Genomic DNA, 17310 nt, shown 5'->3' with positions numbered 1-17310 from the left:
CTTCCTTCTCTTTATTTCCGCTCATCCCCACCCACCTCTCTCCCCTTCTCTAAACCCCCCCCCCCTCCCACCCCAAGGCCAGACCCTGTGTTGTGGACTAAGGATGGAGGACAGCTACCAGACCTGGAGAGAATGATCGTACAGGGAAGAGAACTCACCTTTTCCGCCCTTAACAAGACAGACAATGGCACCTACCGCTGTGTGGCCTCCAACCACCTAGGCAGCAGCAGTGCAGAATACATACTCTACGTCTACGGTAAGAGAGCCTAATTATGTGAACAAAGAAAACGAAGGACCTTGTTGAGGGTGTATGAGACAGGGACAGAGAAGAGAAGAAGCTAGGTCTGGTTTGGATGAATAGTTAATAAACACTTTCTTCCAGTTCAATAATAGATACTGTATATCAGAACCTGTTACAGCCATCAGATGAATAACAGAATACCAGATATATCAGAACCTCTTACAGCCATCAGATGAATAAGAGATTAGACCAAGAGAGTGGAGAACACCAAGAAGAGGGTAAACACTCATATTCTCTTCGAAAAAATGTATTTTAAATGTTGTATTATAATATTAGGGTCCTTTTCAGAATTGTCCATCTTTTCTCTCAAATTAGATACATTAAATTGATAATGACATCTTACGTCAATGTATCAGTCTATGAATTTGAGATGTTTACAATTGTCCAACCACATACCTTAGTTGTTTACCAAAACAATGGCAGTGAGCCTTCAAAGTTATCATACCCCTTGACTTTTTCCATCCTGAAATTTAAATTGAGTACATTTCGATTGTTTTTCACTGGCCTACATACAATACCTCATAATGTCAAAGTGAAATTATGTTTTTAGATATGTTTACAAATTAATTCAAGATGGAAAGATGAAATATCTTGGGTCAATAAGTATTCAACTCCTTTGCTATGGCCTATATAAATGTTCTTAGGACTAGGCTGCTTTTTTTCTCCACAACCTCCCTGAATGAAAGTAACTCAGACCCTGCAGCCCAAAGTAACTCAGACCCTGAAGCCCAAAGTAACTCAGACCCTGCAGCCCAAAGTAACTCAGACCCTGCAGCCCAAAGTAACTCAGACCCTGAAGCCCAAAGTAACTCAGACACTGAAGCCCAAAGTAACTCAGACCCTGAAGCCCAAAGTAACTCAGACCCTGAAGCCCAAAGTAACTCAGACCCTGAAGCCCAAAGTAACTCAGACCCTGCAGCCCAAAGTAACTCAGACCCTGCAGCCCAAAGTAACTCAGACCCTGCAGCCCAAAGTAACTCAGACCCTGCAGCCCAAAGTAACTCAGACCCTGCAACCCAAAGTAACTCAGACCCTGCAGCCCAAAGTAACTCAGACCCTGAAGCCCAAAGTAACTCAGACCCTGAAGCCCAAAGTAACTCAGACCCTGAAGCCCAAAGTAACTCAGACCCTGCAGCCCAAAGTAACTCAGACCCTGAAGACCAAAGTAACTCAGACCCTGCAGCCCAAAGTAACTCAGACCCTGCAGCCCAAAGGGAGATTAATTCCCATTTCAGCAGGACAATAACATAAAACAGATGGCCAAATCTACACTGGAATTGGTTTGACTTAAATTGGCTTGAAAATCTATGGCAAGTTCTTGGTCACCTCCCTGGCCCTCCTCCCCCTATTGCTCAGTTTGACTGGGAAGAGTCTAGGTGATTCCAAACTTCTTCCAAATAAGAACGATGGAGGCCACTGTGATCTTGGGGACTTTCGATGCTGCAGAAATGTTTTTGTACCCTTCTCCAGATCTGTGCCTCGACACAATCCTGTCTCGGAGCTCTACGGACAAATGGCCCAATGCTGTCCGGGTTAGGGTTTGGCCGGGGTAGGCCGTTATTGTAAATAATAATTCGTTTTTAACTGACTTGCCTAAATAAAGGTTAAATAAAATACATTTTAAAAAATTATATCAAATATATTTAAATTTGTTTAACACTTTTCTTTGTTTACTACATGATTCCATATGTGTTATTTCATAGTTGTGATGTCTTCACTATTATTCTATAATGTAGAAAATAGTACAAATAAAGAAAAGTCCTTGAATGAGTAGATGTGTCCAAACTTTGGACTGGTTCTGTATATCTAAATGAACTGGAAAGAGAGAGGGAGAAAGGATAGAGGAGGGTGTTAAAGGTTTCCATTCTGTGATATAATAATATTAATCAAGACACAGTTTAGACATTCCTTCTCTTTTCCCTAAGACACTAGTGATAAATGTACAGTATGTAGTGTTGCTCCTTCTTCTTTGGGTTGGTGAATACTCCCAGCTTCTTCTTCTTTGGGTTGGTGAATACTCCCAGCTTCTTCTTCTTTGGGTTGGTGAATACTCCCAGCTTCTTCTTCTTTGGGTTGGTGAATACTCCCAGCTTCTTATTCTTTGGGTTGGTGAATACTCCCAGCTTCTTATTCTTTGGGTTGGTGAATACTCCCAGCTTCTTCTTCTTTGGGTTGGTGAATACTCCCAGCTTCTTATTCTTTGGGTTGGTGAATACTCCCAGCTTCTTATTCTTTGGGTTGGTGAATATTCGCAGCTTCTTATTCTTTGGGTTGGTGAATACTCCTAGCTCCTTCTTCTTTGGGTTGGTGAATACTCCCAGCTTCTTATTCTTTGGGTTGGTGAATACTCCCAGCTTCTTATTTTTTGGGTTGGTGAATACTCCCAGCTTCTTATTCTTTGGGTTGGTGAATACTCCCAGCTTCTTCTTCTTTGGGTTGGTGAATACTCCCAGCTCCTTCCTTGGGCTGGTGAATACTCCCAGCTCCTTCTTCTTTGGGTTGATGAATACTCCCAGCTTCTTCTTCTTTGGGTTGGTGAATACTCCTAGCTCCTTCTTCTTTGGGTTGGTGAATACTCCCAGCTCCTTCTTTGGGTTGGTGAATACTCCCAGCTCCTTCTTTGGGTTGGTGAATACTCCCAGCTCCTTCTTTGGGTTGGTGAATACTCCTAGCTCCTTCTTTGGGTTGGTGAATACTCCTAGCTCCTTCTTTGGGTTGGTGAATACTCCTAGCTCCTTCTTTGGGTTGGTGAATACTCCCAGCTCCTTTTTTGGGTTGGTGAATACTCCTAGCTCCTTCTTTGGGTTGGTGAATACTCCCAGCTCCTTCTTTGGGTTGGTGAATACTCCTAGCTCCTTCTTTGGGTTGGTGAATACTCCTAGCTCCTTCTTTGGGTTGGTGAATACTCCTAGCTCCTTCTTTGGGTTGGTGAATACTCCTAGCTCCTTCTTTGGGTTGGTGAATACTCCCAGCTCCTTCTTTGGGTTGGTGAATACTCCCAGCTCCTTCCTTGGGCTGGTGAATACTCCCAGCACCTTCTTTGGGTTGGTGAATACTCCCAGCTCCTTCTTTGGGTTGGTGAATACTCCCAGCGTCTTCTTCTTTGGGTTGGTGAATACTCCCAGCTCCTTCTTTGGGTTGGTGAATACTCCTAGCTTCTTCTTCTTTGGGTTGGTGAATACTCCTAGCTTCTTCTTCTTTGGGTTGGTGAATACTCCCAGCTCCTTCGTCTTTGGGTTGGTGAATACTCCTAGCTTCTTCTTCTTTGGGTTGGTGAATACTCCTAGCTCCTTCTTCTTTGGGTTGGTGAATACTCCTAGCTCCTTCTTCTTTGGGTTGGTGAATACTCCCAGCTCCTTCTTTGGGTTGGTGAATACTCCCAGCTCCTTCTTTGGGTTGGTGAATACTCCTAGCTCCTTCTTTGGGTTGGTGAATACTCCCAGCGTCTTCTTCTTTGGGTTGGTGAATACTCCCAGCGTCTTATTCTTTGGGTTGGTGAATACTCCCAGCTCCTTCTTCTTTGGGTTGGTGAATACTCCTAGCTTCTTCTTCTTTGGGTTGGTGAATACTCCTAGCTTGTTCTTCTTTGGGTTGGTGAATACTCCCAGCTCCTTCCTTGGGTTGGTGAATACTACACGAACCGGCTCAAAGCCCATAACAAAAGGGAGACAATATGGAGATAAGGAGTAACAAAACATATATTTATTAAATAAGTAAGTAAGTACAATATACAATGGTGTGTGTAATCAGTAATTAGTAGTGTAAGTGAGTGTTTTGCATGAATGTGATAATGCAGGGTGTTGATGCAGACACCTTGATAGTTTTTGTGTTTCTTGGTTGTTTTTTGGTTGTTTGCTTTGGAACCTTTCAACACCCTGCATTATCACATTCATGCATAACACTCACTTACACTACTGATTACTGATTAAACACACCATTGTAAATTTTCCTTAGTTGCTTTAGTTAATAAATATATATTTTGTTACTCCTTATCTCCACGTTGTCTCCCTTTTGTTACGGGCTTTGATCTGTTTTTAGCCAACCCGTGCGTTTCCGTCGGTAGATTAGTGGGGTTCCGTGTGGTAGAGGGGACCAAACCAATTGTCAAAATAGTTATAGTTATAGTTATAGTTTTAGTGGCCCAAGAAGATTGTTCGATAGACCTGTTCAGATAGCAGCCGATATGCTCAAGACAGCTAGCGATTAGCAGGCCGCAGTTAGCAGATGGGCGTTCGGGTTAAATCGCGATGGAGGGGACATTTGAATAACTCCCTCGGGCAGATGACGTCGGTAGTCCAGTCTTGAAGGCCCAGTGGGGCTCCGCAACGGCAGTTTATCGGCAGTAAAACGGATCCGGAAAGGTGATTGTAGCCCAGGAGTGGCGGATGGAACTCTTCAGCTGGCTAACTCCGGGATAATTGGTGTTTGCTCCGGAATCGACGTTAGCCAATAGTCACTCGGATAGCAGCTAGTTAGCTGCAAGATCCAGGTGTAAATGTTCAGAGCTTGTGGTCGAAATCCGGGGATATGGATAGAAAATAGTTCCGGTATGTTCTGGTCTGAGTCACGTTGTACAAAACTGGCGATAGCTTTTGGAGCTAAAGGAAGGCTGATGACCGCTAGCCGTGGTTAGCTGAATACTAACGTAAGCTAGTGAGCTGGATAGCTTCTGTTGTGGATTTCGGATACGAGGTGAATTATACTTTAGAAAAAAACAGATCCACATTTGGTGAGGAGAGTGTTTTGAAGTTGAATTTTTAGAAAGAAATATATATAAAAAGATATGCGAAGAAAAATTTAAAAAGATATAAGATATATATACACAGGACAAGACGAGGACAAAGGACGTCTGACTGCTACGCCATCTTGGAAAAAGAAGCATTGGACGTTTTTGAAAAAGGTGGTATTTTGAGTTTTACATTGATTTTACAATAGGACAGGGCCTTGGTGAAACAGAGAACTGGCAATATAATGGTCAGGGAAAACCAACTTGGAGTATTGAGGCCCATGAGGCCCACAATTCCATTGCTCTGATCCTTGAAGGTATAGATACGACCCACTCACAGTACCCCCAAACACACCCACCCTCGTATACCTCTTTGTGGTGGGATACTTCATTCTCCGTGTCCACTGAACTGATTCAGAACATCGTTCCATACCCCTGCCGAGCATGAATTCTGTTCCTCACCAGTCTTTAGTGAGGTCAATCCCCCGAACACCAACACCTCGTCCAGCAGCTGTTACTCCAAAACAAACTGCCGTATGATGTGCATCATTTATTTTTCAACAAACCTAACGTCATTCAACCTGCCATTACACACCTCTTTTGAAGAGAGATTGGTGACACCAACACCCGGGGAAGAACCTAACGTCATTCGTTTTTATGTTGACCAGTAACAACCTGCCATTACACACCTCTTTTGAAGAGAGATTGGTGACACCAACACCCGGGGAAGATTTATGCTTCGACCAGAACCACTTCATTATTTACAGGGCCTTCAGAAAATATTCATACCCCTCCACATTTGTTTGTGTTACAGCCTGAATACAACATAGAATTGTGTCCCACTCATCTACTCACAATACCCCATAATGACATCACAATACCCCATAATGACATCACAATACCCCATAATGACATCACAATACCCCATAATGACATCACAATACCCCATAATGACATCACAATACCCCATAATGACATCACAATACCCCATAATAACATCACAATACCCTATAATGACATCAACAATACCCAACAACTACCTAATACACACAAATCTAAAGGGGTGAATGAAATATGTACATACAGTATAAGTATCTGGATGAGTGATGGCCGAGCGGCATAGGAAAGATGCAATAGATGGTATAAAATACAGGATATACATATGAGATGAGTAATGTAAGATTTGTAAACAATATTAAAGTGGCATTGTTTAAAGTGACCAGTGATCCATTTATTAATGGCCAGTGATATAAGTCTATGTAGGCAGCAGCCTCTCTGAGTTAGTGATTGCTGTTTAAGAGTCTGGTGGCCTTGAGATAGAAGCTGTTCTTCAGCCTCTCGGTCCCTGCTTTGATGCACCTGTACTGACCTTGCCTTCTGGATGATAGCGGGGTGAACAGGCAGTAGCTCGGATGGTTGTTGTCTTTGATGACCTTTTGGCCTTCCTGTGACATCGGGTGGTGTAGGTGTCATGGAGGGCCGGTAGTTTGCTCCCGGTGATGCATTGTGCAGACCGCACCGCACTCTGGAGAGTCTTGCGGTTGAGGGCGGAGCAGTTGCCGTACCAAGCAGCTCAACAGGATGCTCTTGATTGTGCCTCTGTAAAAGTTTGTTGAAGTTTTGGATGACAAGCCAAATTTCGTCAGCCTCCTGAGGTTGAAGAGGCGCTGTTGCGCCTTCTTCATCACACTGTCTGTGTGGGTGGACCATTTCAGTTTGTCTGTGATGTGTACGCCGAGGAACATAAAACTTTCCACCTTCTCCACTGATGTCCCTTTGATGTGGATAGGGGGGTGCTCCCTCTGCTGTTTCCTGAAGTCCACGATCATCTCCTTTGTTTTGTTGACGTTGAGTGAGAGGTTGTTTTCCTGACACCACACTCCGAGGGCCCTCACCTCCTCCCTGTAGGCTGTGTTGTCGCTGTTGGTAATCAAGCCCATTACTGTTGTGTCATCTGCAAACTTGATGATTGAGTTGGAGATGTGCGTGGCCACACAGTCATGGGTGAACAGGGAGTACAGGAGAGGGCTGAGCACGCACCCCTGTGGGGCCCCAGTGTTGAGGGTCAGCGAAGTGGAGATGTTGTTTCCGACCTTCACCACCTGGGGGTGGCCCTTCAGGAAGTCCAGGACCCAGTTGCACAGGGAGGGGTTGAGACCCAGGGCCTCCAGCTTGATTATGAGCTTGGAGGGTACTATGGTGTTGAATGCTGAGCTGTAGTCAATGAACAGCATTCTTACATAGGTATTATTTTTGTCCAGATGGGACAGGGTGGTGGGCAGTGTGATGGCAATTGCGTCATCTGTGGACCTTTCGTGGCAGAATGCAAACTGAAGTGGGTCAAGGATGGCCGGTACGTTGGAGGTGATATGATCCTTGTGTCATGTTCTGACCATAGTTATTTTGTGTTTTCCTTGTTTTAGTGTTGGTCAGGACGTGAACTGGGTGGGCATTCTATGTTGTGTGTCTAGTTTGTCCATGTCTATGTATGGCCTGATATGGTTCTCAATCAGAGGCAGGTGTTAGTCATTGTCTCTGATTGGGTACCATATTTAGGTAGCCTGTTTTGTGTTGGGTTTTGTGGGTCGTTGTTTCCTGTCTTTGCACCAGATAGGACTGTTTCCTGTCTCTGTGTCTCTGCACCAGATAGGACTGTTTCCTGTCTCTGTGTTCTCTGCACCAGATAGGACTGTTTCCTGTCTCTGTGTTCTCTGCACCAGATAGGACTGTTTCCTGTCTCTGTGTTCTCTGTACCAGATAGGACTGTTTCCTGTCTCTGTGTCTCTGCACCAGATAGGACTGTTTCCTGTCTCTGTGTTCTCTGCACCAGAGAGGACTGTTTCCTGTCTCTGTGTTCTCTGCACCAGATAGGACTGTTTCCTGTCTCTGTGTCTCTGCACCAGATAGGACTGTTTCCTGTCTCTGTGTTCTCTGCACCAGATAGGACTGTTTCCTGTCTCTGTGTTCTCTGTACCAGATAGGACTGTTTCCTGTCTCTGTGTCTTTAGGACTGTTTCCTGTCTCTGTGTCTCTGCACCAGATAGGACTGTTTCCTGTCTCTGTGTCTCTGCACCAGATAGGACTGTTTCCTGTCTCTGTGTTCTCTGCACCAGATTGTTTCCTTCTCTGTGTTCTCTGTACCAGATAGGACTGATTCCTGTCTCTGTGTCTCTGCACCAGATAGGACTGTTTCCTGTCTCTGTGTTCTCTGCACCAGATTAAACATGTTATTTTGTATTTGTGTAGTGTTCACGTTATCGTCTTTTATTAAACATGTTGAACACGAACTACGCTGCGTTTTGGTCCTCCTCTCCTTCCACGGAAGAAAGCTGTTACAGGTCTAAATGGGAGTTTATATATAAGGTCTAAGGTGTCAGGCAAGGTGGAGGTGATATGATCCTTGACTAGTCTCTCAAAGCACTTCATGATGACAGAAGTGAGTGTTATGGGGCGATAGTCATTTAGTTCAGTTATCTTTGCCTTCTTAGTTACAGGAACAGTGGTGGACATCTTGAAGCAGCAGGCTGGGATAGGGAGCGATTGAATATGTCTGTAAACACACCAGCCAGCTGCGCTGAGGATGCGGCTATGGATGCCGTCTGGGCCTGCAGCCTTGCGAGGGTTAACACATTTAAATGTTTTACTCATGTCCACCACAGAGAAGGAGGGGGTGCAGTTCTTTTTAGCGGGTTGCACTGGTTCTTCGAAAGCCAAGTCAACAAACAGGTCACTGACCATCTCGAATCCCACCGTACCTTCTCCGCTGTGCAATCTGGTTTCCGAGCCGGTCACGGGTGCACCTCAGCCACACTCAAGGTACTAAACGATATCATAACCGCCATCGATAAAAGACAGTACTGTGCAGCCGTCTTCATCGACCTTGCCAAGGCTTTTGACTCTGTCAATTACCATATTCTTATCGGCAGACTCAGTAGCCTCGGTTTTTCGGATGACTGCCTTGCCTGGCTCACCAACTACTTTGCAGACAGAGTTCAGTGTGTCAAATCGGAGGGCATGCTGTCCGGTCCTCTGGCAGTCTCTATGGGGGTGCCACAGGGTTCAATTCTCGGGCCAACTCTTTTCTCAGTATATATATCAATGGTGTAGATCTCAGCTTGCTGGTCACCATAGCAGCACCCACCTGTAGCACGCGCTCCAGCAGGTATATCTCTTATTTTCCAGGTAAGTTGACTGAGAACACATTCTCATTTACAGCAACGACCTGAGGAATAGTTACAGGGGAGAGGAGGGGATGAATGAGCCAATTGTAAACTGGGGATTATTAGGTAACTGTGAGGGCCAGATTGGGAATTTAGCCAGGACACCAGGGTTAACACCCCTACACTTACAATAAGTGCCATGGGATCTTTAATGACTTTAGAGAGTCAGGACACCCGTTTAACGTCCCATCCGAAGGACTGCACCCTACAGGGTCCTCAATCACTGGCCTGGGGCATTGGGAAATTTTTTAGACCAGAGGAAAGAGTGCCTCCTACTGGCCCTCTAACACCACTTCCAGCAGCATCTGGTCTCCCATCCAGGACCAACCCTGCTTAGTTTCAGAAGCAAGCCAGCAGTGGTATGCAGCGTGATATGCTGCTGGTCTCTCTGGTCACCCCCAAAACCAATTCTTCCTTTGGCCGCCTCTCCTTCCAGTTCTCCGCTGCCAATGACAGGAACGAACTACAAAAATCTCTGAAACTGGAAAAACGTATCTCCTCACTAGCTTTAAGCACCAGCTGTCAGAGCAGCTCACAGATTGCTGCACCTGTACATAGCCCATCTATAATTTACAACTACCTCTTCTCCTACTGTATTGATTTATTTTTGCTCCTTTGCACCCCATTATTTTATAATTTAGCCCAAACAACTACCTCTTTCCCTACTGTATTTATTTTATTTTATTAATTATTTATTTATTTTGCTCCTTTGCACCCCATTATTTCTATCTCTACCTTGCACATTATTCCACTGCAAATCTACCATTCCAGTGTTTTACTTGCTATATTGTATTTACGTGACTGGAACGAACTGCAAAGATCACTGAAGTTGGAGACTTATATCTCCCTCACTAACTTTAAGCGTCACCTGTCAGAGCAGCTAACCGATCACTGCAGCTGTACACAGCCCATCTATAAATAGCCCATCCAACCAACTACCTACCTCATCCCCATATTTGTTTTTGTTTTTCTGCTCGTTTGCACACCAGTATTTCTACTTGCACATCCTCATCTGCACATATATCCCTCCAGTGGAAATTGTTCAATTGTAATTACTTCACCACTATTGGCCTATTTATTGCCTTACCTCCTCACGCCAGTTGCACACACTGTATACAGATTTTCTATTGTGTTATTGACTGTACGTTTGTTTATCCCATGTGTAACTCTGTGTTGCTGTTCTTGTCGCACTGCTTTGCTTTATCTTGGCCAGGTCGCAGTTGTAAATGAGAACTTGTTTTGGTAAATGATTAAATAAAGGATTAAATTTTATTTAAATTTTAAATAAAAAAAATTTTTTATTTAAATTATTTCACCTTTATTTAAATTTTAAATAAAGGTGAAATAAAACAAATAAAATAATAATACAATTTAATAAAGGGAGAGGAGTACGTATATGTGTGTGTGGTGGAAGAAGACAGAGGAAGATCAAGAGCTGTCGTCTCAGATGAGATTAGCGCTACTATACATGATCATGTAACAAATCATGATCTATCAATGAGAGAGGCTCAACAGTGGCATCTATTATGAGACATGTCTTGTCAAAACATCAGGTAAGATGTGCATTCTGCAAAGGCTTCTGACTGAACTGCACATTACAGAAGTCAATTGAGCAAAGCCTCAAAACCCACTTGTGTGTAATTATTTTTGTATTACTGCTTAGTACCCAACGGTTACCTCCCACAGGTGGGAGAGGTAGGATTTTCACTGCTGTGCAGGAAACTGCAATCGTTAATATGTTCATCAGAAATAATGACATAAAACGCACAGAGATTGTTGGCAGACAACATTAGATTTTGAATGTGAGCATTACGATGAGTCCTGAAACAACATCAAGTCAGGATGAAGCAGAGGAACGAGTCAAGCAACCCAGGAACCAATATGTCCAGGTAAGATGACTATAAAATACAGAACTGGTTTTGAACTAAACCAAACAGGGCAGAGACACACTGCGGCATGTTTTAATGTAAACTACCGTCATAACTCTTATGTTGCCTTGTGGATGTATTTTAGAGAGTCATGGAGATTGAAGCCAGGCAAACACACCACATATTCATCTTTGTGGATGAGGCTGGTTTCAACTCGGCCAAAACACAGCGGCGAGGAAGGAAGGTGATTGGGAAAAGAGCCACAGTGGATGTCCCGGGTCAGAGGGGTGCCAACATCACAATGTGTACAGCAATATCCTCTGATGGATTTCTGTTACACAAACCGCTAATTGGGCCATACAACACCGAGCTTCTCATTATCATTCCTGGATGACCTCTATGGAAGGGTTAGGCCGTACAACACCGAGCTTCTCATATCATTCCTGCATGACCTCTATGGAAGGGTTGTGCCAGGTGAGGACAGGTTTGCAGTGAGGCGAAATCAGCCAATGACTTGTCGTGGACAGGCAAAAGGTCAAAACCAGTTCAGAGTCCAGGCGGGTACAGTGTGGGAGGCAGGCTCGAGGTCAGGGCAGGCAGAATGGGCAGGCAGGCGGGTACAGAGTGGGAGGCAGGCTCGAGGTCAGGGCAGGCAGAATGGGCAGGCAGGCGGGTACAGAGTGGGAGGCAGGCTCGAGGTCAGGGCAGGCAGAATGGGCAGGCAGGCGGGTACAGAGTGGGAGGCAGGCTCGAGGTCAGGGCAGGCAGAATGGACAGGCAGGCGGGTACAGAGTGGGAGGCAGGCTCGAGGTCAGGGCAGGCAGAATGGGCAGGCAGGCGGGTACAGAGTGGGAGGCAGGCTCGAGGTCAGGGCAGGCAGAATGGGCAGGCAGGCGGGTACAGAGTGGGAGGCAGGCTCGAGGTCAGGGCAGGCAGAATGGGAAGGCAGGCGGGTACAGAGTGGGAGGCAGGCTCGAGGTCAGGGCAGGCAGAATGGGCAGGCAGGCGGGTACAGAGTGGGAGGCAGGCTCGAGGTCAGGGCAGGCAGAAAGGGCAGGCAGGCGGGTACGGAGTCCAGAAAACAGGCAAGGGGCAACAAAAACAAATCAGGGAGGACTAGAAAAAGAAAATAGAAGCAGGAGTACTGAAAACTGCTGGTTGATTTGAAAAACATACAAAACGAACTGGCACAGAAAGACAGGAAACACAGGGATAAATACACTGGTACAGAGAGACAGGAAACACAGGGATAAATACACTGGTATAGAGAGACAGGAAACACAGGATAAATACACTGGCACAGAAAGACAGGAAACACAGGATAAATATACTGGCACAGAAAGACAGGAAACACAGGGATAAATACACTGGTACAGAGACAGGAAACACAGGGATAAATACACTGGTACAGAGAGACAGGAAACACAGGGATAAATACACTGGTACAAAGAGACAGGAAACACAGGGATAAATACACTGGTACAAAGAGACAGGAAACACAGGGATAAATACACTGGTACAAAGAGACAGGAAACACAGGGATAAATACACTGGTACAGAGAGGCAGGAAACACAGGGATAAATACACTGGGACAGAGAGACAGGAAACACAGGGATAAATACACTGGGACAGAGAGACAGGAAACACAGGGATAAATAGACTGGCACAGAGATACAGGAAACACGGGGATAAATACACTGGTACAAAGAGACAGGAAACACAGGGATAAATACACTGGCAGAGAGAGACAGGAAACACAGGGATAAATACACTGGTACAAAGAGACAGGAAACACAGGGATAAATACACTGGTACAGAGAGACAGGAAACACAGGGATAAATACACTGGTACAAAGAGACAGGAAACACAGGGATAAATACACTGGTACAGAGAGACAGGAAACACAGGGATAAATACACTGGGACAGAGAGACAGGAAACACAGGGATAAATACACTGGGACAGAGAGACAGGAAACACAAGGATAAATACACTGGTACAGAGAGACAGGAAACACAGGGATAAATACACTGGGACAGAGAGACAGGAAACACAGGGATAAATACACTGGGACAGAGAGACAGGAAACACAGGGATAAATACACTGGTACAGAGAGACAGGAAACACAGGGATAAATACACTGGGACAGAGAGACAGGAAACACAAGGATAAATACACTGGGACAGAGAGACAGGAAACACAGGGATACATATACTGGTCCAGAGAGACAGGAAACACAGGGATAAATACACTGGTACAGAGAGACAGGAAATACAGGGATAAATACACTGGGACAGAGAGACAGGAAACAGGGATAAATACACTGGCACAGAGAGACAGGAAACACAGGGATAAATACACTGGTACAGAGACAGGAAACACAGGGATAAATACACTGGTACAGAGAGACAGGAAACACAGGGATAAATACACTGGGACAGAGAGACAGGAAACACAGGGATAAATACACTGGTACAGAGAGACAGGAAACACAGGGATAAATACACTGGGACAGAGAGACAGGAAACACAGGGATAAATACACTGGTACAGAGAGACAGGAAACACAGGGATAAATACACTGGTACAGAGAGACAGGAAACACAGGGATAAATACACTGGTACAGAGAGACAGGAAACACAGGGATAAATACACTGGTACAGAGAGACAGGAAACACAGGGATAAATACACTGGTACAGAGAGACAGGAAACACAGGGATAAATACACTGGGACAGAGAGACAGGAAACACAGGGATAAATACACTGGGACAGAGAGACAGGAAACACAGGGATAAATACACTGGGACAGAAAGACAGGAAACACAGGGATAAATACACTGGTACAAAGAGACAGGAAACACAGGGATAAATACACTGGTACAGAGAGACAGGAAACACAGGGATAAATACACTGGGACAGAGAGACAGGAAACACAGGGATAAATACACTGGGACAGAAAGACAGGAAACACAGGGATAAATACACTGGGACAGAAAGACAGGAAACACAGGGATAAATACACTGGTACAGAGAGACAGGAAACACAGGGATAAATACACTGGGACAGAGAGACAGGAAACACAGGGATAAATACACTGGGACAGAAAGACAGGAAACACAGGGATAAATACACTGGGACAGAGAGACAGGAAACACAGGGATAAATACACTGGGACAGAGAGACAGGAAACACAGGGATAAATACACTGGGACAGAGAGACAGGAAACACAGGGATAAATACACTGGGACAGAGAGACAGGAAACACAGGGATAAATACACTGGTACAGAGAGACAGGAAACACAGGGATAAATACACTGGGACAGAGAGACAGGAAACACAGGGATAAATACACTGGTCCAGAGAGACAGGAAACACAGGGATAAATACACTGGTACAGAGAGACAGGAAACACAGGGATAAATACACTGGTACAGAGAGACAGGAAACACAGGGATAAATACACTGGTACAGAGAGACAGGAAACACAGGGATAAATACACTGGTACAGAGAGACAGGAAACACAGGGATAAATACACTGGTACAGAGAGACAGGAAACACATGGATAAATACACTGGGACAGAGAGACAGGAAACACAGGGATAAATACACTGGTACAGAGAGACAGGAAACACAGGGATAAATACACTGGTATAGAGAGACAGGAAACACAGGGATAAATACACTGTGTTAAATAAGCGACACCTGGAGGGGGTGGAGACAATCACAAGAACAGGTGAAACAGATCAGGGTGTGACATATGTACCCTGTTTGGTTATTGGACTGACATCTTACCAGGACATATTGACAACCGGAGTTCTTTCACACGTTCACCGTTTCTCTCAAAGGTTCAACTGTTTCCTCCTTAAACTATGTTTCTCTGTTGTCGTTGTGCCGTAATCACATTCCCAACGGTGTTATTGTCTGCCAGCACTCTGTCCCCAATTTCCCACAGTTTTATTGCATTGTTGCCCAATACCATGTCAACAAAGGCAATTTCCTGTGGGATCTGATAATATTCTGCCTCTCCTTCCTGTGGGAGGCAACCTTTTGGATCCTAATAAATCAAAACAATCAATATATTTCAAAATGTCAGTACATGTCAAAATGTGAACATACTTGTTATTGTACTGTAATATGTAGTTCAATTGTCATTGGAAGGAAGCACATCTCAACATGTTGTTTTGACGGATAATGTGTACTATAGATGCAACTGGTGAACGCTGGTTGGTTGCACCTTTAAACCGGCCTCTCTGAGACACCATGCTTTACAATGGTCAGTAATTATGTCCCTCGTCTCATCAGAGACACCATGGTTTACAATGGTCAGTAATTATGTCCCTCGTCTCATCAGAGACACCATGGTTTACAATGGTCAGTAATTATGTCCCTGATCTCATCAGAGACACCATGGTTTATAATGGTCAGTAATTATGTCCCTGATCTCATCAGAGACACCATGGTTTATAATGGTCAGTAATTATGTCCCTGATCTCATCAGAGACACCATGGTTTACAATGGTCAGTAATTATGTCCCTCATCTCATCAGAGACACCATGGTTTACAATGGTCAGTAATTATGTCCCTCGTCTCATCAGAGACACCATGGTCTCCTCTCTCTCATCAGAGACACCATGGTTTACAATGGTCAGTAATTATGTCCCTCATCTCATCAGAGACACCATGGTTTACAATGGTCAGTAATTATGTCCCTCATCTCATCAGAGACACCATGGTTTATAATGGTCAGTAATTATGTCCCTCATCTTACCAGAGACACCATGGTTTACAATGGTCAGCCAGCTCTCCCTGCCACTCTTCTTTCCCCCACCAACCTGTCTCCCTCTCCCTCTCCCTGCCTCTCTTCTCTCCCCACCAACCTGTCTCCCTCTCCCTGCCTCTCTTCTTTCCACCACCAACCTGTCTCCCTCTCCCTCTCCCTGCCTCTCTTCTACCCCACCGACCTTTCCACCTCTCCCTGCCACTCTTCTTTCCCCCACCAACCTGTCTCCCTCTCCCTGCCTCTCTTCTCTCCCCACCAACCTGTCTCCCTCTCCCTGCCTCTCTTCTCTCCCCACCAACCTGTCTCCCTCTCCCTGCCTCTCTTCTCTCCCCACCAACCTGTCTCCCTCTCCCTGCCACTCTTCTTTCCCCCCACCAACCTGTCTCCCTCTCCCTGCCTCTCTTCTCTCCCCCCACCAACCTGTCTCCCTCTCCCTGCCACTCTTCTTTCCCCCACCAACCTGTCTCCCTCTCCCTGCCTCTCTCTCTCCCCACCAACCTGTCTCCCTCTCCCTGCCTCTCTTCTCTCCCCACCAACCTGTCTCCCTCTCCCTGCCACTCTTCTTTCCCCCACCAACCTGTCTCCCTCTCCCTGCCACTCTTCTGTCCCCCACCAACCTGTCTCCCTCTCCCTGCCTCTCTTCTCTCCCCACCAACCTGTCTCCCTCTCCCTGCCTCTCTTCTCTCCCCACCAACCTGTCTCCCTCTCCCTGCCACTCTTCTCTCCCCACCGACCTGTCTCCCTCTCCCTGCCTCTCTTCTCTCCCCACCGACCTGTCTCCCTCTCCCTGCCTCTCTTCTCTCCCCACCAACCTGTCTCCCTCTCCCTGCCTCTCTTCTCTCCCCACCAACCTGTCTCCCTCTCCCTGCCTCTCTTCTCTCCCCACCAACCTGTCTCCCTCTCCCTGCCACTCTTCTTTCCCCCACCAACCTGTCTCCCTCTCCCTGCCTCTCTTCTCTCCCCACCAACCTGTCTCCCTCTCCCTGCCACTCTTCTGTCCCCCACCAACCTGTCTCCCTCTCCCTGCCTCTCTTCTCTCCCCACCAACCTGTCTCCCTCTCCCTGCCTCTCTTCTCTCCCCACCAACCTGTCTCCCTCTCCCTGCCACTCTTCTTTCCCCCACCAACCTGTCTCCCTCTCCCTGCCACTCTTCTGTCCCCCACCAACCTGTCTCCCTCTCCCTGCCTCTCTTCTCTCCCCACCAACCTGTCTCCCTCTCCTGCCTCTCTTCTCTCCCCCACCAACCTGTCTCCCTCTCCCTGCCACTCTTCTCTCCCCACCGACCTGTCTCCCTCTCCCTGCCTCTCTTCTCTCCCCACCGACCTGTCTCCCTCTCCCTGCCTCTCTTCTCTCCCCACCAACCTGTCTCCCTCTCCCTGCCACTCTTCTCTCCCCACCAACCTG

General features: G+C 46.0%; 1 protein-coding gene across 4 annotated transcripts in view; it reads left to right on the top strand.

Annotated features, from left to right (window-relative positions):
* LOC124015538 (cell adhesion molecule 2-like) overlaps nt 1-17310 on the top strand; it is a 946327-nt gene that overhangs the window by 889347 nt on the left and 39670 nt on the right. For all 4 annotated transcript variants that reach the window (XM_046330827.1, XM_046330842.1, XM_046330835.1 and 1 more), the window contains one exon: nt 78-256. In XM_046330827.1, the coding sequence (XP_046186783.1) occupies nt 78-256 (179 nt within the window). The remainder of the gene's footprint in view (nt 1-77; nt 257-17310) is intronic.

Source organism: Oncorhynchus gorbuscha, linkage group LG02 (assembly GCF_021184085.1).
Source record: "Oncorhynchus gorbuscha isolate QuinsamMale2020 ecotype Even-year linkage group LG02, OgorEven_v1.0, whole genome shotgun sequence".
NCBI lineage: Eukaryota > Metazoa > Chordata > Actinopteri > Salmoniformes > Salmonidae > Oncorhynchus > Oncorhynchus gorbuscha.
This window is presented reverse-complemented; position numbering and strand designations above follow the sequence as displayed.